Here is a 19,702-nt window from a genome sequence, read left to right on the forward strand (position 1 = left end):
CAGCATGCTCAGCCCACTTGAGCTCCCAGGAACTGTTCGCTGTCACTAGAAGGATTCAGGGCTGGTCCAGAAAGTATATCTGGGCCTTGAGAACCAAAAAATGTGCACACTGCACCACTGGGCATCAGTGGTGTCTTCTAGTTGCACGCGATCTCCAGCGCAGCCCTGCGTCTGTAGGATGCACTGTGCTGTCAGTGCCCTCCTGCCTCCGCTGCAGGGAGGCTCTGCCGGGCCTGCACACCAGGAATAACAAAGCTTCAGAACTGTAATCCAAGCTACCATTGTCACAAAGGGACTCCACACACGTTCGTCCTTACGGGGATTTTTATTGTTGGAGACTCCGTCATGCATACTAAAATTACATGTTTTCACCACTTCGACTTAGAAAATGCACTAGAAAAATAAACTTTTGGTCAAAACAAACACCGAAGTAGATGAGTCCACCACCATGTGTCCCTGTACTCAAAGCCAAACTGAATTTCAGTTTGAAGTGAGGAATGTGACCAGTGGCTGCCCCAGTCTGGTCAGAAAGAGCCCACCTCCCACCCAGCAGAGTGGTGTCAGAGGCTGTTGGCCCCAGAAAAGTTTCAAGTATTTCACTTGTAACAGGTCCCACCTGATGTGCCAGGAGGCGAGGCACATCTGCAAGAACCCCGGAGGGCAGCTGACTGGCTATCCAGCTGAACACGTGGCCCAGTGAGATGGAAGGAAAGCAGCGAATTGGCAAACAGTAAATTCATCACTAGCATCTTCATCCACAAATCACACTGGGCTTCCCCATGGAGCAAATGCTAGGAGGAATATCTGACTGATGATGTCTGCTCCTTGCATTTCAAGCAAGCCATTTTTCTGAGTCCAGAAAGCAGACAGAAAATGACTTGAAATTCACAAAATTAACAGATCCCAGTACCCAGGGGAGGAGAGGAGTGTGAGAACGGTCGTCACTCCCAAACAGTCACAATGTTTGGCATCTCCACACCTTTCATGCCACAGGACAGCCACATTTACACATTAGCTATCATTTTACTTCCTAAATGAAAGAGCTTTCAAAGGAAAACCTTAAGAGCTGAAAACTTCAAAGTGAGATAATAATGCCACAGGGTACCACAACTTTTGCCTACCCAAATGGAAAAATAATCCCATGCCCAGTCTGAGAATGAGATGGCATTTGAAGAAACTGCCCACCAGGGAGAATTCTGAGAGGCTCAATGTCTCACAGGAATTTAGGGGGAAATGCTCTTATTACCCTGCTACTTTTTGGCCACAAAGAAAAATGTATCTTGTAAGCTAAAGTGTTTATAAACCTGAGGACAGGTGATTCCCTGTGAAAGCAGGATGAAACATGAGGGAGCTAAAGCCACCTTCACCAAGAGCAAATAAGAGGAAGCCAGGACAGCACTTCTGGCTGTTTCTGTAGATTTTTTTCTGTAGATTTCAGCCTCTCATGAAGGCAGAATGGGATTCCAGGAAGACACACTTTTGTGGAGCAGTATGGGAGAAGGAGGAAGAAAACCCCCATATTACCTAAACCTACATTTGGAAGTTTTAGGTACTTCCTGAATGACCCAGCTGGGGGCGGGGGTGAGGGGCAGGGGCAGGATGATGGATGCTGGGAACGGAGGTTTCAGAGTCAGGGTGTGATCCCCTTTTAGTACAGAATGATTCAGGGGTGTGCAGTGGCTCACCCAAAACCACACACCAAGGTACAGCTGGAACTCGGGTCTCCTGATGTACTCTTTTCCCTTCCCTACACTGCACACTGCCCTGAATTGTGGGGAAAGTTCATTCTCGGGAGCCTGTGGAATGGGCTGGAGTGTCTTCCTAAAGGAAAGCACTCCCCGTTCCCCGCTGTTCACTGCGTCGCGGTCTGTGTGCTTCCACTAATGAGCGTGGCTCCCTGTGCGCTCCCTTGATCATGCCCATCCCCCTGCCGGGGAACTGGAAATGCTGGTGAAGCCGAACACAGGCTGCCTTGATCTTCACCCAGGGAGGTCCTGGTTTCGCAGCTTGGCTCAAACTCCTCAGGTGCCAAAACTATCGGATCCCTCTTTTGAGCCAAAACAAAGCAGCAGCTCTAAAAGGCAGGCAGACAAACCCTGGCTCTGACTCCTTTCAGAAGCTGAAACAGCTCCTGGGCTCAATTACAAAGGCCTGAACAGCATCCTTCCTGGTCTCTGAGACGCTTCTCTAGGTGAGCTTGGCCACTCCTACTGAAGTCACCTAGACAAAGGCAATGGGATGGAATGCAGTTTCAACCTTGGAAACTTGGTGGGGCTGAGCAACTCATTTCTCTCTGTCTAGCTGTTCCCCCGCCCCCTTTTAAAAAAATCTCTTTGGGAACTAGGAAAGCCTCTAACCAATTTTCCCATCCAGGCAGATGGGTCCTGAACCTCTACCTACATTAGCCACCCCACTTGTCCTGTTTAGATCTTTTCAGCAATGCTGGTCACACCATCACTGTCAGACGGAACTAGAGGCAGCCAGGGGTGTGCATTTTGACACTTTCAGCTCAGCCAGGTCCTAGAGGACCCAGGGTTAGTATCTATGGTGAAAAGAACTTTCCCTAGAATTGGCACTAATGAGGTACATAACTTCTACCAAAAACTTCTCCAGATTTTTAAAGTGCTATAAAGATGAACAGCTTATTTGCAAGAGACTGGCCTTTGAATTTCGGTGCACTGTTCACTTCCACCTTGCCTGGTGGCCTAATAAGTGCACAGAGAAGTCACACACACAACACATAGTACTTCTTACTTTAACATCATCGTTTACATGGAATGAATAGGAAAGGAAATAGGTCAAAAGCCACGAGGTGAACCACTAATATGACGCCTGGGCAAAGGCTAAATTCTTGACAGGATGAGTCTAAAGTATTGAAATGCAGAACAAACACCCCGCTTGGCTGGACAGACTAAAGTGTGCCCACCCACAACAAAGAGAGCAATTCCGTGGGCTTGGGAGGGCAGGGGCCGTCAGAAGTGACCCAGCAATAATCTGCCCCTTAATTCATTTCCAGAGACCAAAATTTCAGAATCCCAAGTAACTTAACCATTCCCTGCCGCCAGCTTTACAATATACCACCAGAATCTCAGGGATGGAATTCATACAAGATCCTGCTCATCTCACCTGCCTGCCCTCACAAAAGCCATTCAAGTTTAACCCTCACTACGAAAAGGAGGGTGGTATTACTGAGTTCCAGGACATACATACTTGTTTCTTTAAAGGCAGGGCCAAATGGTGACTGACACATGCCTCTTGGAAAGGCCCAGGTGTACCACGGAAAACAGGATCCAGCCACGTGCATCTAGGCAGCGGTTCTCAACCTGTGGGTCGCGACCCCTGAAAATACATCCTGCATATCAGATATTTACATTACGATTCATACCAGTAGCAAAATTACAGTTATGAAGTAGCAACGAAAATAATTTTATGGTTGGGGGTCACCACAACATGAGGAACTGTATTAAAGGGTCGCGGCATTAGGAAGGCCCCCCAATTTCATTGTTACAAATTGAACATAATTAAAGCATAGTGATTAATCACAAAAACAATATGTAATTATATATGTGTTTTCCGATGGTCTTAGGCGACCCCTGTGAAAGGGTCGTTCGACCCCCAAAGGGGTCGTGACCCACAGGTTGAGAACCGCTGTTCTAGGCGGAAAAGAAATGTCTAACATCCAATAGCTAAATCAAACCCCAGAACCTCAGCAGCCCCAAGGGCCCTATGTGTCATTTCATTGAGCATCATTTTACAGATGAGGAAACTGAGGCTCACAGAGGCCCAGGTCTTATCCATGGCCACACATCTGAGGCTGGAGCTCAGGTCTCTTAATTCTTAGGCCAGCATTCTTTTAGCTACACAGGCCTGGCCTCCAGTATTTTAGGTTGAATAAAATTGTATACTTCTAGGACCTTGCATGATTCTATTGAGAACCAGACTAAGGCTTTATGGATTTGGGAAAACTAGTTTCTACTGCAAGATTCAACCAATGAATCCCACAGGTGCTTGAAGTCTTGGCTCCCAAACTTGATCAGGAAGTCCCTGGTCAAGCTGCTGACGTCCCGCTGTGTGCCCGATTCAGATAAAGTGCTTTCCAAACCCATGATGGCAACAGGTACCTGGGCCGAAGACTTGTAGATTCCTGATGAGCAATTGAAGTCTGGAGTTAGGGTTCATGTGAGAGACACAAACTCCTAAAGTCTTACATGTGGCCACCATGCAGGCTGGACCCAAGTGTTTCATAGGAGTGTGCTGACTGGCCAATCGGGTTGTTTTCTCCTGAAGATGGGATCAAAGTGACTTTGGTCCTCATTCTTCCTGCTTTGAGATATTTAAGAACCAGAAACAACTTCCAGATTAATGGTTGCAAGCTGGGATTCCACAAATTTGGGAATCACTGGGAATGTTTTCCATGTCTTCATGGAATAATTCAAGTGATCAAGGGCATGCCCTTTCGCTCACGCTCAGCTTTTCCTCCGTGCTGCAGCTTAATTACAAGGAGCAAGAATCCATGGCACCTAAAATTCTCCTGTGCCTCCCCAAAGAAAAAAAGGAAAGGACTTAAAGCTGGTGGTGCTCACAAGGGACTGGCTAATAGCAGGAGTACAGCTGTGATTTCACAGCCCGCATGGAGTCATCACACTGCGCATCTGAGGTCAGCTCCTCGGGCAGCAGGGCCCGCCCCAGGATGCTGTCGCAGGCGGGGACAGGCTGGCAGAACTCTCTCACAAAGTCCTCCTCCGAGGCCAGCAGCACCGCGTTCCAGGCAGCAATGTCCAGCTCGCCAGCCGTGCCCCCGTACTCCTTGGGGAGAATACTTTTTGGAAGGTTTGTGTGGAGAGAGTTCAGGTCAGACCCGTGGAGGAAAAACTAGAGGAGAAGGAAATGAAAACACACCTGGCCTTAGGTTAATCAGTAATTCACTAACCTCCTTCATGCTGTGCTCAAATATCTTGAATGAATAAAGGAATGGATGATGGCAACTCTACCCCTCCAGTTCCTTGAAAAGCTTGAGGGTTCTTAATTTTCTTTTCTTTATACCTAGTGCCCTGTTGGCTGCTCCTAGAAAATATACCCAGAATCCAACCACCTTACTGCTACCCTAATGGCACCATGCCACCATCGTTTCTACCCAGACTCCCACAACACCTGCTTCCTGGTCTCCCTGTTTGCACCCTTGTCCCACCACAATCTAAGCTCATTTCAGTGATGTCAGATCACGTCACTCCTCTGTACAACTCTCCAGTGCTCCCCTCACAGACTAAATGCCAAAGGCCATATGATCCAGCCCCCATTACTGCTCTGCCTCCCCCTTCTCCTGCTTCCCCGCTGCTGCTCCTCCAGTATGCCAGGTGTGCTCCCACCCCAGGATCGGGCTGCTGCTGGTCCCAGGGATCTGTAAGGCTCATTCCCTTGCCTCTTTCAATTCTTTACTCAAACGCCAACTTCTCAATGACGCTACCTCTAACCACCCTATTGAATACTACAACCCTTTCCCCCTGCCCACACTCACTTCTTTCACTGCTTCGTTTTTCTCCATTGCACTCCTCACATTCTAATACCAGGTAACATGTAATTCGGTGTCTATGTCTCCCTAGAACAGGGCTGGGGAACCTTTTACTGCCAAGAGCCACTGGATATTCCTAAGATCATTCTCGGGCCACACAAAATTATTAACTTAAAGATTAGCCTGCTATTTGGTCAAACATCCATTTGACTCACCCTGTTGCCTTGGCAGGGCCAGACCCAATGATTTTGTGGACCTTACACGGCCTGTGGACCAGACGCTTTCCACCCCTGCCCTTGCATGTAAGCTTCCTGGGGACTGAGAATTTGGTCTATTTTGTTTATCTAGAACATACTCACATGTAGTATTTGATCAATATTTTTAAATGAATGAATGAACATATGAAGGACCAAAGGAACAAGATTGTGGGCCACAAATAAGGTCATTTCACAGATGTGAAAAGAAGACTTGCCCAAAGGCTGCTTTGGAAAAAGCAAGTTCCAAATAGGAGCTCCAGGACCCAACACAGGCTCAAACCCAGGCGTGGAGGCCACTAAGTTAGTGGTTCTCACACCTAACTGTGCATCAGAATCTCCTAGATTTTAAAAGCACAGATTCCTGGGCTGTACCCGAGCTGATGAATTAAAACCTTCAGGGAGCCCAGCTGGTGTGGCTCAGGATTTGAGCATCGACCTATGAATCAGGAGGTCATGGTTCAATCCCTGGCCAGGGCACACGCCAGGGTGGTGGGTTTGATCCCTAGTGGAGAGCATGAGTGTGCAGGAGGCAGCCGATCAATGATTCTCTCTCATCATTGATGTTTCTGTCTCTCTCTCCCTGACTTTCTGAAATCAGTAAAAAAATTTTTTAAAAAGTCTTCAGAAAAAGGTCTGGGGATCTGGATTTTAAGTTCACTCCCTTGCAATCTTGAGATTCTGTCTTTCTGTGCTTCCTCTTCGAAAAAAAAATTATATATATATATATATATATATATATATATATATATATATATAGAGAGAGAGAGAGAGAGAGAGAGAGAGAGAGAGAGATATCTACACTAATAAAAGAGAAACATGGTAATTGGCGTACGACCGCTACCCTTCCCATTGGCTAATTCCCCCTGTCACTCACAGAGTAGGGCCGAGATATGCAAATTAACTGGCAGCCAAGATGGCGGCCGGCAGCCAGGCAGCTGATGCGAACAGGGAGGCTTGCTTGCTTCAGTGACGGAGAACTCCAATGTTCCCCGCCTGACTTGCCGGCCTCTCAGCTGCAACTCTAAGCAACTATGTTACGAATAAAGAAGCTAAAAAAACCCCAGAAACCTGCTTTACTCAGCGGAGGTTCAGCCAGCTGGACCGCAACATTGTATCAAATACAGATGGTAAACAAAGGCCAGAAACCTGTTTTCAGCAGCCGAGGCCTCAGAGCTAAAGCTGGCCCAGAATAAAAAAAGAAAAAGAAAAAAAGGAGTGGTTGGGAGCTTCAGTTCCAGCCTGAAAACAGCCCTCAGCCCCTCAGCCAGACTGGCCAGGCACGCCAGTGGGGACCCCCACCCTGAAGGGTGTGTGACCAGCTGCAAACAGCCCTCATCCCCTCACCCAGACTGGCCAGGAACCCCAGTGGGGACCCCCACCTTGATCCAGGACACCCTTCAGGGCAAACCAGCCAGCCCCACCCATGCACCAGGCCTCTATTCTATTTAATAAAAGGGTAATATGACTCCCAGCACCGGGATCAGCGGAGCTGCGAGGCCTCCCGGCACCGGGATCAGCGTGACAGGGGGCAGCGCCCAAACCCCCTGATCGCCCTGCAGCTCTGTGTGTGACAGGGGGCGGGGCCCCAACCCCCCCCTGTCCTCCCCCCCCCCCCCCCCGCCAGGCCCTGCTCTGTGTGTGATGGGGTAGAGCCATAACCTCCCCATTGGCCCTGCCCTGAGTATGAGAGTGGCGGCGCCCCAACCCCCTGATCGGCCCTGCTCTGTGGGTGTTAGAGGGTGGCGCCCCAACCTCCCCCGCCACGGGCCCTGCTCTGTGTGTGATGGGGTAGAGCCATAACCTCCCCATTGGCCCTGCCCTGAGTGTGACAGTGGCAGCGCCCCAACCCCCTGATCAGCCCTGCTCTGTGGGTGATAGAGGGCGGTGCCCCAACACCCTGATCCGCCCTGCCCTGAGTGTGACAGGGGGCGGTGCTCCAACTCCCCTATCGGCCCTACTCTGTGAGTGACAGGGGGGAGCTCCTCAACTCCCTGATCGACCCTGCTCTGTGCATGACAGGGGGGAGCTCCCCAACCCCCTGATTGACCCTGCTCTGTGCATGACAGGGTATGGAGCCCCAACCCCCCTGATGGGCCCTGCTCTGTGAGTGACAGGGGGTGGCGCCGCAACCTCCCCATCGACCCTGCCTTGAGTGTGACAGGGGCCGGTGCCCCAACCCCCCAATCGGCCCTACCCTGAGCATGACTGAGGGTGGCATCGCAACCTCCCAATCTGCCCTGCTCTGTGCATGACAGGGGTAGGCGCCCCGACTCCCTAATCGGCCCTGCTCTGAGCCTGACCAGGGGCTGCACCTAGGGATTGGGCCTGCCCTCTGCCACCCGGGAGCAGGCCTAAGCCAGCAGGTCGTTATCTCCCGAGGGGTCCCAGACTGCGAGAGGGCACAGGCCGGTTTGAGGGACCCCCCCCCCTTCCCCCGAGTGCACAAATTTTTGTGCACCGGGCCTCTAGTATATATATATAAATAATTCAAACCCAGTCCTTGGAGTGATCACAATGTTCCTAGGCCTAGGGAGGGGAAAACCACCACCCGCCATATTTCAATCTCGGTGCTGGAAAAGGCTCTCCCATCTTTTCACGTGTCATTTACCCGTTCTTAAATAAGAGTTAAGCTAAAAGCTCACCTACCTCATAAACCTTGAATTATTCCACACACTGTATACAGCAGGACTACAGATGAGGGAGATGGGAAGGCTTAAATAGTATTTTGAAACCCAAGGCGCTGTAGGGAGAAATCTCCATGACTCTTCTTCACCACCTGCCCAATGATGACCCTTTGCCATGTCCTCTTACATGTAAAATACAATGTTGGTTTACATGCTCAGCCCAGGATATGAAAACATCTGACTGATTACAGAGCAGGGAAGCTCTTAGACAACAACCCTGGCTCTGCTCTCTCTATTGTCAAATGTTATATTCTTATTCATCTCCCCCTCACAGAAAGGACTGTTCACTGAACTTTCCAAATTAATAGTCCCAGGGCAAGAATAATAAACTAAGATAATATGACTGAGGTCACAATTAAATTTATAGATGTCACCAATAAGGAAGCAGAAACAAAATTAAAGTATCTTTAGTAGGATCATCACACTTACTCTGTTTGCTATTTTCTCCTTCAGAAATGGTTTTATGATGGCAAAAATGCCTTTAAATATTCGAGGTTCATTCACGATATGGACCGCTTTTATCCGAATGGGGAAGCCATCCTGTGGGGGAAGGGAAGGGGATGTCAGAACATACGGAATATTTGCAAACTGTCAGTTACCACAGCCTGCCTCCCCCAGTGAAGTCTTCTTCAGTCTGGTCTGATGCTCAAGGTCTCCTCAAAGAAACACAAGTAGGGGCTAAACAGGAAGGTAAAAAGTGGTCTGAGCCTATGTGGATGGATCTAGTAAGTATCAGACCTTCTGAATCAGAGTTGCCCAAAGTGTATTTCTCAGGATGCTACCAGGTGTGATGTAAAAAAGCGTCCAGGTAGGTAAATGAGTTTGAGAAGTAGCAAACTAAATATAGTCAAACAGATTTCCTTTAACTGCAGGACTGTTCAGAGCCTTAAATGTAAATGTTTACTGTACAATGACATTCACAAGGAAGGGACTTGCTTTACCATATTTCCCAAATTTATTTAACCCTGGAATCTTGTCTCTCAGATCATCTTACAGGAAACAATAATCTAAACTCATTATGCTGAGCCTTACATCTACATGGGATTTAGCAGGAGGCATCAGAAGAGTGGGCGCCAAGGAAAACCAGAGAGAGGCCTCAAAGCCAGAATTCAAACTTCCGATAACGACCAAATGTGACGTGGATGTTAAATACTCAGCCTGGGGCACAGTAGGGCCCCAGACACATGGCGCACTGTTCTGTCTCTGGTCCCGACAGCTCACAAGAACCAGCACCCACAGGCTGGGTCTGAATGAGCAGGAGTCACGCCGGAGAGACTTGGGCCCACGGTATCTGCTAGGTCTCAGTTTCCCCGCCGACAGAAAAAGAAAAGTAATTCTTGACTTGTCTATCTAAAAGGATTCCTTGAAGCACTGAGTGGGTTACGATGATGGTAAAAGTGCTTTGCAAACCATTACACACTGTGAAGATCTATAAGGAACCCGACGGTTCTCAGTGACTTGTGTTCTGAGACACAACTTGAGGGGTGAAAGCATCGGGCCAAACAGTCCAACAGTGCTCCCCATCCCTGGTCCCACAGGCAGCCGGGCAGGCTCTATCACCTTGGGCAGAAAACAGTTTCTCCGTTTCATTTGTTAGGAGAATTTCTCCTCTGTCTTCTTGACCAAAAAAAAAAAGAGCAGAAAGCATTTCTCTGGTTTTTGGAGTCTTGTCCGAAAGCTGATCTTGCCTAGATTAAAGGTACCTCAGAAACTACTGGAGACCCTCAGGGGAATGAGTGGTAAATAGATCTTCCAATGCTTTCGTATTTTTCTGATTGCAGGAGGCGGAAGCTGGGTGTGCCTATCACATGGGTAACTGGACAGGGCTCTGGGGAAACCAAAACAACAGAAAGGCACACGACAAATGGAGGCCATACCTGAAGGATGCCAATCACCTTTTTGGCTATAAAAGGGCCAAAGTGAGATGCTTTTGATAAGCTCACTCCTTTGTAGTCTGCAAGAATTACAATTCCATTCACTTGGGTCTCTTCAGATTGAATGAGCTTTTCCAACGTCAAGTATATGACTCGGATGTTTTCAGTGATTGGATAGCTGCTCGGTATCCATCTGTCTGAGGTCGTAAGAGATGGTCAGTATGTTACATAAATACATACAAACAATCAGACAGGCTAAGATTGATCTCTGTGCTAAAACTGTCCTTTAAAAACAGAAAGGCAAGATGATATTCTACTGGCATGGCTCTATTGAGGTTAGGAAATCAGACACCTTCAGCAGCAGCTGACATTTCTTAACTCCTGAAATGGAAATTGCAATTGTGTTGAAGTCAAAAGTGTGAACTCTGAAGTTACACCTTGGGCAAGTTACTTCCTTACTCCTCATCACCTCATAAATAGAATGGGATAATAGGACTTATTTTATTTTTATTTTTTGCTAATCCTCACCTGAGGATATTTTTTCTATTGATTTTTAGAGCAAGTGAAAGGGAGGGGATGGGAAAGGGAGAAGAGAGAGAGAAACATCGATGTGAAAGGGACACATCAATTAGTTGCCTCCCACATGCACCCAGACCAGGGCCAGGGATCGACCTGCAACCCAGGTACGTGCCCTTGATGGTGCATCCCTTGGGTGCGCGGGATGATGCTCTAACCACTGAGTCACGCCAGCCAGGGCAATAGTACTTATCTTAATGGACATCTATGCCTCTGCCATCAGATGTGTCCCTTCATCTCCAGGACATCACCCTGATTTTCCTTGGGGAACCACCTCTTCCCATGCTAACCATGCAGTTTGGGTAAAACTGAATTTGACTCCTGGCTCCAGGTGTGGGCTTGGTTCTGTGAGATGCTCCTGTCTCCTCAGACTAAATCCTCCCTTTTTTCGTAAGCCGGGTTGAGTAGGGTTTGTTATCTGCCATCGAAAGGCCTTGACTAACACATGGAGGGGATAAAAGGGAAAAGGAAAGGGGGAGAGGGGTTGGACAGACACACCCCAAACCGAGGCTGTGCACAAGCACCCCACCACAGCCTAGGGCAATACCTGGGCGGATGCAGAGGATATGGCAGCCCCGCGGGTCTGTGTGGGGCAGCACGGTGAGGAATCCGGAAGCGAGGACCTCTTTTAAGGCCGACGGCTTCAGGTTCTGGAAGACCTCGGGCCAACTTCTCCTGCAGCCGTGGTAGTTGATCAGGAGCTGCAGGGCCCGGTCGTAATCAAACTTGCGGGCCCGGAGGAAGCGCAGCAGGAAGGCGTCGTCCAGAGCGGTGCGCAGGCCCGGGCACTCCTTCCGCACCATGTCCCGGAGGGCCTGCGCGTCTCGGAGTCTCCACTCCGGCTTCTCCTGCAGCTCTTCCCTGGCCTTGGCGACCAGTTCTTCCGTCAGCGAGCACACGTAGCCAGGAGGCTTGGGTGCTGGTGGCAGCTCATTTTCGGAAAGTGAGGCCACAGAAGGGCTAGTTCTCAGAGAGTCACTTTCTTCTGACATTAGCTACCAGGGTGCCTGTCAAAACAGATGCCCCAAGGGGAGTTAATAAAGTGCAGCATTATTATCTGGTCATCTCAAACCCCAGCGCAGCTGATGCGGGGGGACTGGAACGTTTTTGTTAAGCCAAGTAACCTCAGAGCACTGGGTCTCAACTGGGGTGGAAGGGTGACCTGGATCTGAAAGGCTGAATTAAGTCAGAATCTCCACGGGGGCACCCAGACCCACAGCAGGAAACACACACTCCTCATCCAACACCGTGGCTTTGCTCACAGATGTATGCATGGATGCTCGATGTAACTCGTAATTAAAGAAACGTGAATTAAAACAACTCTGAAATTCAGACTGGCAAAATGCAAAACGGGTTCTCTTATATGCTTGCTGTTGGGGGAATAAGCTAGGTAGCCTCTTTGGATGGCAATTTGTCATTATCTATCAAAATTTAGCCCTGGCCGGGTGGCTCAGTTGGTTAGAGTGTCGTCCTATACACCAAAAGGTGGTGGGATTATAATGGCAAAGAACTGGAAATACTTTACCTACTAGTTGGAGGCTGGTTAAGTAATATCACCATATGAATGGAATACTGTTCAGTCATGGAAATCAGGTAGAACTTATAAACTGATATGCTGGGGGGAGGGGGGGAGGGAAAGCAGTCGCGGAACAATGTATATAAAATAGTCCTGTTTGACCAGCAGGTGTGGCTCAGTGGTTGAGCATCGACCTATGAACCAGGAGGTCAGGGTTCGATTCCTGGTCAGAGTACACACCTGGGTTGCAGGCTCCATCTCCAGTAGGGGGCATGCAGGAGGCAGACAATCAATGATTCTCATCATTGATGTTTCCAACCCTCTCTCCCTCTTCCTTCCTCTCTGAAATCAATAAAAATAATTGCATTTATGTTTCTAAAATATATACATATATACACTTGTCAATACACCTAAAATTTCTGAGAAGAGATACAGGAAATGTTGCCAATGGTTCCCAGAGAACAACTGGAGAACTGGATGTTTGAGGCGGGAGAGGCTTTCTACTGTACTGTTTGAATTTTTTTACCATATGCAATGTGACTTATCATGGTGGTCATGAAACAGAACTCATCAGATCTCCTGCTGGGGTGAAGCATAACTGACGGATGGCCCAGCTGCTTTCCCCCTGGATCCGCCATCCAGGGGTCCACGCTTTGCACAGACTGGCCCCCAGCCAATGACTGAGACATGGGACTCCTCTACCCGGTAACTCTCTGCCTCAGGGACTCCCCATCCGCCTGGCCAGCCGACCCTTTCATGGACCTGCGTGTAGTCGGAGACTTACTGCCCAAACCTCCACAGGGCCAGCTCCCCTCCCTCTATGCTTCATGGGCGTTGCTGCCAATGGCTTTCTTGCGTGTCTAATCTCATCTTAGTTTCTGCTTCTTAGAAGACAAGAACCAACACACTTATCAAGTGAAAAGCAGAAACAAAAAACGGCTGGCTTAGATATTCCAAGAATAAGATAGCAGTAGGGCTGTCCAGTTCCAAAGCCCAAGCTCTTGTCCATGGGCTGCCACTGAACCCCTGGAGCTCGAGGAAGGCAGGGACCACCTCAGGGGTCTCTGCATGTAGCCAGTCACGCGCAAGTGCACGGCAGCTGTTGTGGCCAGGTTACTTCATTCCTTGCATTCTAGCCGCCAGCCCTACCCAGCTTTTATCACTTCCTCCCAGAGGTGTTTTTTTTGTCTTGTCACATCCTGTTTCCTCCAACTAATATGCTCTTCCTCTAGTTCATCACCTGACTGATTCATCCTTAAGTTCCAATTAAATGCCACTTCATTCATTCAACAAATATTGAGCACTTACTATGTGCCAGGCCCACTTCCAGGCACTGAGGACGCAGCAGTGAAAATAAAATCCTGCCTTCATTGAGCTTAGATACTAGTGTGTGTGTGTGTGGTGGTGGTGGTGTGTGTGGTGGTGGTGGTGGGGGGAGCACTATAAGCTAAATAAACTATATATTCTCCATAAGCACTATGGAGAGGGATAAAGCAGGAAGGGGGTTGAATGTATCTGGGGACAAGAGTTGCAATTGTAAATAGGGTGGCCATGGAAGGCCTCACCCAAGTGACAATGGAGCAAAGACAAAGGAGACGAGGGAGCAAGTTGTGTAGGTAGGTAGGTATCTGGGGGAACAAGGGTGAGTCTGAGGCAGGAATCTGCCTGGCTTTTTCGAGGAACAGAGAGGCCAGTGTGGCTAGAGCCAAGTGAGCAAGGCAGAGAGTGCTAGCAGGTGAATTTAGAGAGGTGCCCACTGGACCAGAGCTTTGTAGGCCAATAAGGTTGCCCTTGAGTTTGGTGGGAGCCAACAGGGTTTTGAGTCGAGTGACATGACCAGATTTATATTTTAAGAGGATTATTCAGTTGTCTTGCAAATGGACCGGAAGGGGACGAGGATGGAAGTGAAGAGACCGTTTAGAGGCCGCTGCGTTAACCCAGGTGAGAGATGACGGTGCTTGAAGCAGAAGGCCTTCTCGGACTCCAGGCCGGATTAGGAGCCTTCCCACAGCCCTCTGACATAGCACTTCTCCCACGCCATTGTTCTGTCGGCAATTTGTGAGCCACATTCACAACTGTCTTGCTCATCACCTTAAACCCAGCACCTCACAGGGTGCCAGGCACACAGTCCGAGCCCCATAAATATTTGTTGAATGAGTTTAATCTGCTTGGCAGAGGTATGCTGAGCAAGGAATGGAACAAGCAGATTCATAGGATCCACCCTGGGCTCTGTTTCCGTGGGAGTTACCAACAGATGCCTGTAATCCCAATCCAGTGCTTACCCAGGAGGAAGACTGTCATGTCCACGTCCATGCCCCAGCCTCAGTGTCTTTCTCCAGCCTGTCTCCTAGCTTCCCACCTCTCAATGCATAGTAAATGCCAGTCAAAACAAACCAGTGTCCCACCATTCTCAGAACACCTCATGCATTTATGATATTTCTGCCTGGAATTTCCTCTCCTTGTCTGTTCCCACCCAGACAACTCATCACGTTCCAGACCCAGCTTCAATGTCACCTCCTCTGTGAAGCCTTCCCTGATTCCCTAGGGCAACTCCCTCCAGTGTTCCGCAGCACCTATTTTTTTCAGAAACGGCAGTCCAGTGTTATGACATAAACACTCCTCAGGGTCTGCTTCACCAACCTTTCATTATCAAGGAATCACTGATCACCTACCCTGAGTCAGGCACTGTGCCCACACGCTCTGGGCATGCAACAGCGAACAATATAACTCTTTGCCTTAGGAAGTTTAACTTAGTGACATAATGAAGCGATAATATGTATGAGCATTTTACCATGCATCGAGCTTACCGTGGTGAATAAGAACTTTTCTTTTAATCTTCACTGTATTTGGTGCCGGCTCTATTACTCCTCCCATTGTAAGTGGGAGGAAACTGCCCACTAGGATGTAAATTCCACGGGGGCAGACCATTTGCCTGGCATGTTCACAGATCTCCCCAGTGCAGTGGTTCCCAACCTTCCTAATGCCGTGACCCTTTAATACAGTTCCTCATGTTGTGGTGACCCCCAATTTCATTGTTACAAATTGAACATAATTAAAGCATAGTGATTAATCACAAAAACAATATGTAATTATATATGTGTTTTCCGATGGTCTTAGGCGACCCCTGTGAAAGGGTCGTTCGACCCCGGTCGCGACCCACAGGTTGAGAACCGCTGCCCCAGTGCCTGGCCCGTGAGGGAGCTCAGCACCACCAGCGGCTGATGTGGAGGTAAGTGACGTGCCCAGGGGCACACACCCGGCGGGCTCTGCACTCCCCGGAGCCTCGGGCTAGTCTCCCGGGTCTGGGCAGTTGTCAGGCACGGAGCTGATGGCCGAACAGGGGGGAGTGCAAACCCCACTCGTTAGGGTGGAGCCATGAAGCTTCCTCACCTGAGTCCATCACCCTGTGAGCACCACCTTCCTCCCCACGCCACCCAAGCAAGGAGGGGTCAGGATGCCATCCCTCCTGGGGCCCCACAGACCCTACGTCCCGTAGCAGCCTTTCGAGACCCCACTTCCGGTTGTCACCCCTTCCCCAGGCGTCCCCATTGCCTGGGGTCTCGCTCCTCGGGCCCCCCACTTCCGGTTATCACTCCCTCTCAAGGGTCCCTTCCCCCGGCCCCCAGGGCCACGGACGGGCTCGCGGCCACTCACCGGCCCGGTTACGGGGCGGAGCGCGGGTCAGTCGGCGGCGGGAGCCTCGTCCGGCAGCACGCGCAGAACGACCCGCACTCCCGGCCGGCCCGGCCCCGCCCCTCGCGCCGGAAGTGACGTGCCAGGGCGTGCGAAGACAGGCAGCGCCGTCAGTGCGCATGTGCATGCCTGGCCGCGGTGTGGTCTTTGGCTCCACCTGGCGGCCGGAATCCGCGCGGTGGGACAGGAGCCAGGGGGAGGCTGGCTGGGAGGAGGGGGAATGCCAGCAAGTTCAGGTGGGAGAGCTGGGGAAACTGAGGCCCAGAGAAGGAAGGAAGAAGCTGCCGTTTCCCGAGAACATAGCCACCGTGCGCCTGGTGTGTTACGTTTATTGTCTCATTAAATCCTCATATTTATGGAAACTTTCAAGAAAGGGAAACTGGCAATCAATGGAGTAAATGGCTTTAAACCTAGATTTCGGGATTAGCATTCCAGGATTCTTTTCTGCTTTGGGGTTCATGAAGTCCCCTTTATGAGAGTGGTAAATTAAATAAGGTTCTACTAGGCCTCAACCCCTGTCCATTAAAATCCCCAGGCCCACCAACATAGCTACGACTTTGAGAGAAATCCAGGTCCCTCTATCAGGCAGAGTAAAGGCGCTAAACCATTTCTGGAGAGAGACCTGCTGTAGTCCGGGAGGACTCAAAACCCAAAGGAGTACCCAAGAGATGGCCTCATTCCTTCCTTTCCCAACCCCAGGGGCAAGAGGGCCAGGGAGATGCTAGATTGTGTGAAAATCAGCAATTACAGAATCTTTCAATTTTATCTCCTGTGTGAAAGTTAGAAGCTGCAGATGTAATACAGAAGTTAATTAAAAGCCTCAAAATGCTGTATTTGCATTGGAAATATCAGTATGAATTCAAAGATGTTTTATTTTTGGAAAGAAATGTATACTAGTATGTATGAATACATCATACACATATACACATGTATACATTAACATATATTCTGTATATATAGCATACCTAGAAAGGCCTAGAAACAATGACTAATCTAGTAGCAAAGAGCATATCCAACACTCAGATTTTAGTCTTGAAATGCTATTTTCTATTTAAAAACATAAAGGGACCTCTCAGAGAAATTGCTGATTACAGATACTGTGTACAAGAGGAGCCTGGAATGTCTTGTCATACTTGATAACAAAGAAGCTATCAAAGGCACTAGGGTCACATCAAAAGGACTTGGAAACCAACCTGAAGATGAGATCATTTCAGCTGCAACAAAGATCATTGCGATTGATTGAAACTCATCAAATATGTTTCAATCCCTGAGTTCATAAAACCAGCAAAAAAAGAGTTAATATTCAGCAAAAATACTAATTGATCACCTTCTGAGGATGGCATAGAAACAAATTGTATTCTTAAAAGCTAGGTAAATAAAAGGAAAGAATCAATTACTCCACTTTTTTAAAAAAAAAAGCCTTCATTGATTTCAGAGAGAGAAAGGGAGAGGGAGAGACAGAAACATCAATGATGAGAGAGAATCATTGATCAGCTGCCTCCTGCACGCTCTCCACAGGGGATCAAGCCTGCAACCTGGGCATGTACCCTGACCAGAATTGAACCGTGACCTTCTGGTTCATAGGTCAATGTTCAACCACTGAGCCACACCGGCTGGGCAAGTATTCCACTTTTTATATATTAATTATACCACTGGGTAACCAAATAATAGGTTAAGAAAAACAACTTCTTGTAAAATTATTATAGCTAACTGCCTTGGCTGGGTGTCTCAGTTGGTTGGAATGTCGTCACATACACCAAAAGTTTTGATCCCTGGTCGGGGCACATTCCTAGGTTGCAGGTTCCATTCCCAGTCAGGGCACATACAGAAGGCAACCAATCGATGTTTTTCTTTTACATCGATGTTTCTCTCTCTCTTCCTCCCTCCCTTCCCCTCTCTCTAAAAAACACACACAAAAAAACAAAAACAACAACAATAAAAACATGTCATCAGTTAAGGATTACAAAAATTATTACAGTTAATAAGTGAAAACAAAATGATTGCCATTTTGCAGCCTGCTATAAAATCATGTACCTAGCTAAAGAAAAAGAGAGATAGATAGATAGATAGATAGATAGATAGATAGATAGAGAGAGAGAGAGAGTCCAGCCATGTACATGATTCTTGATGAAAGAACCCAGAACCACCTGCTATCATGCCAAAGGAATGAAACCTGGGTCTGATCCAGCTGCTAATTTACAGGAAATGCAGAAGTCAAAGGGCCAAGCTGAACTGTACAATGAGGATGCAATTGACAAAATCCAGACTTTGAGAAACTATACAGACCAAGCAGCCTGAGTTCTTCAACAGATAAACTGCAAGGAAAAGAAAGAGATAGAGGGAGGAACCTGTGCATTGAAAGAGGCATAAAAGACATATTAAGTTTTTTTAAATGGGCAAAACTAAGCTTGAATGTCTAGGGGTGCACACTCAGATGATTCAACCATAGAGGATGCAAGGAAATAATTACCATAAAAGTCAGGGTGGTCGTTTCTTTCAGGGGAAGGGCTGTGACTGGGACATGGAGGGACTCATGGGGGGCTGGCAAAATTCTATTTCTTGACCTGGGTGGTGATAACAAAGGTGTATGTCTTGAAATGACTCCCTGAGCTACAAATTTAATTTGTATGATTTTCTGCATCAGTGGTTTGTTTTACAATATAAAGGTTTTTAAAAATGAAAACAGAAATATTCCACTCTGTGTGTGTTTGTGTGTGTGTACATATACATACTAGTATATGTATATATAGCTTCTGGGAGTACTAGGTTCATAACAGGCACTCACTAAATATGACTCCCCTTCCCTGTTAATAATGTGAAAAACCCTTACCTGTGTGATTTCACTGTCTTGTGTGACTAATTAAAAATAGTTAATGTTTATTAAGTGATTGTTATGTGCCAGGACTGTTCCCAGTGCATGTCGTCTAACTGAATTTTCACAACCTTGTTATTTTTATTCCCATTTTACAGAGAAGAAAATTGAGGCTCAAAGAGGTTATCTGTGGCCACACAGAAAGTGGTGGAGCAGTCAGATTTTAAACCCAGGCAGTCTGGCCCCCTGGCCCATACTCTCATCCCGTGTGTGTGTGTGTGTGTGTGTGTGTGTGTGTGTGTGTGTGTACCTACCTTACTTGTTTTTTCAATTTGGTGTCCAGTGCCCCTTTTTGTACAAATAATAACTCCCCCTATGGAGTGTCTGCCAATGTGTGTGCCACCTCTTAACATGCCACAGCGTGGATCATGGAGGTACTTGTTAGTCTGCATTTGATAGACGAGAAAACTGGAACTCAGAGAGATGAAGAACTTGTCCGGTTACAAGGTTAACAAATGGAAGCGTTGGGGGTTTGAGTTGTGGTGGGGACGGTTCATACTCTTTGCCCCATCTGATTCTAAAGAACAAAATGTTCCTACTCTTAAACAGATGGCCCGCTGATGGATCTGACCCAGTCTGAGGTCATGGGTTGCCCAATCAGTGGTCCGGAGCCTGACTTGGCTTGAGAAGTGTCCAGACGAGGGCTGGGAGAAGTCGAGAGCTTGGCAAGTGCCAGACATGCCTGACCCCAGTTGGAGGGTCGTGTGAAGCTTGTGATCCG

At 48.2% G+C, this 19,702-nt stretch overlaps 1 protein-coding gene across 6 annotated transcripts in view; it reads right to left on the reverse strand.

Moving 5' to 3' along the window:
• The window catches only part of TTPAL (alpha tocopherol transfer protein like), a 34,952-nt gene that overhangs the window by 4,676 nt on the left and 10,574 nt on the right, over positions 1-19,702 (reverse strand). The window contains exons 1-6 of one of the 6 annotated variants that reach the window (XR_009454185.1): positions 16,071-16,175; positions 12,657-12,758; positions 11,448-11,907; positions 10,328-10,521; positions 8,880-8,990; positions 3,211-4,872 (exon numbers count right to left, since the gene is read on the reverse strand). Coding sequence is in view for 5 of the 6 variants with exons in the window: in XM_059706983.1 (XP_059562966.1) it covers positions 4,594-4,872; positions 8,880-8,990; positions 10,328-10,521; positions 11,448-11,892 (1,029 nt within the window). In the remaining variant the exon portion in view is untranslated. Of the gene's footprint in view, positions 1-2,317; positions 4,873-8,879; positions 8,991-10,327; positions 10,522-11,447; positions 11,908-12,656; positions 12,759-15,223; positions 15,522-16,070; positions 16,187-19,702 lie in introns of those variants that run through there. The other 5 variants (XM_059706983.1, XM_059706985.1, XM_059706984.1 and 2 more) reach the window with 5 other exon arrangements.

Source organism: Myotis daubentonii, chromosome 8, assembly GCF_963259705.1.
Source record: "Myotis daubentonii chromosome 8, mMyoDau2.1, whole genome shotgun sequence".
NCBI lineage: Eukaryota > Metazoa > Chordata > Mammalia > Chiroptera > Vespertilionidae > Myotis > Myotis daubentonii.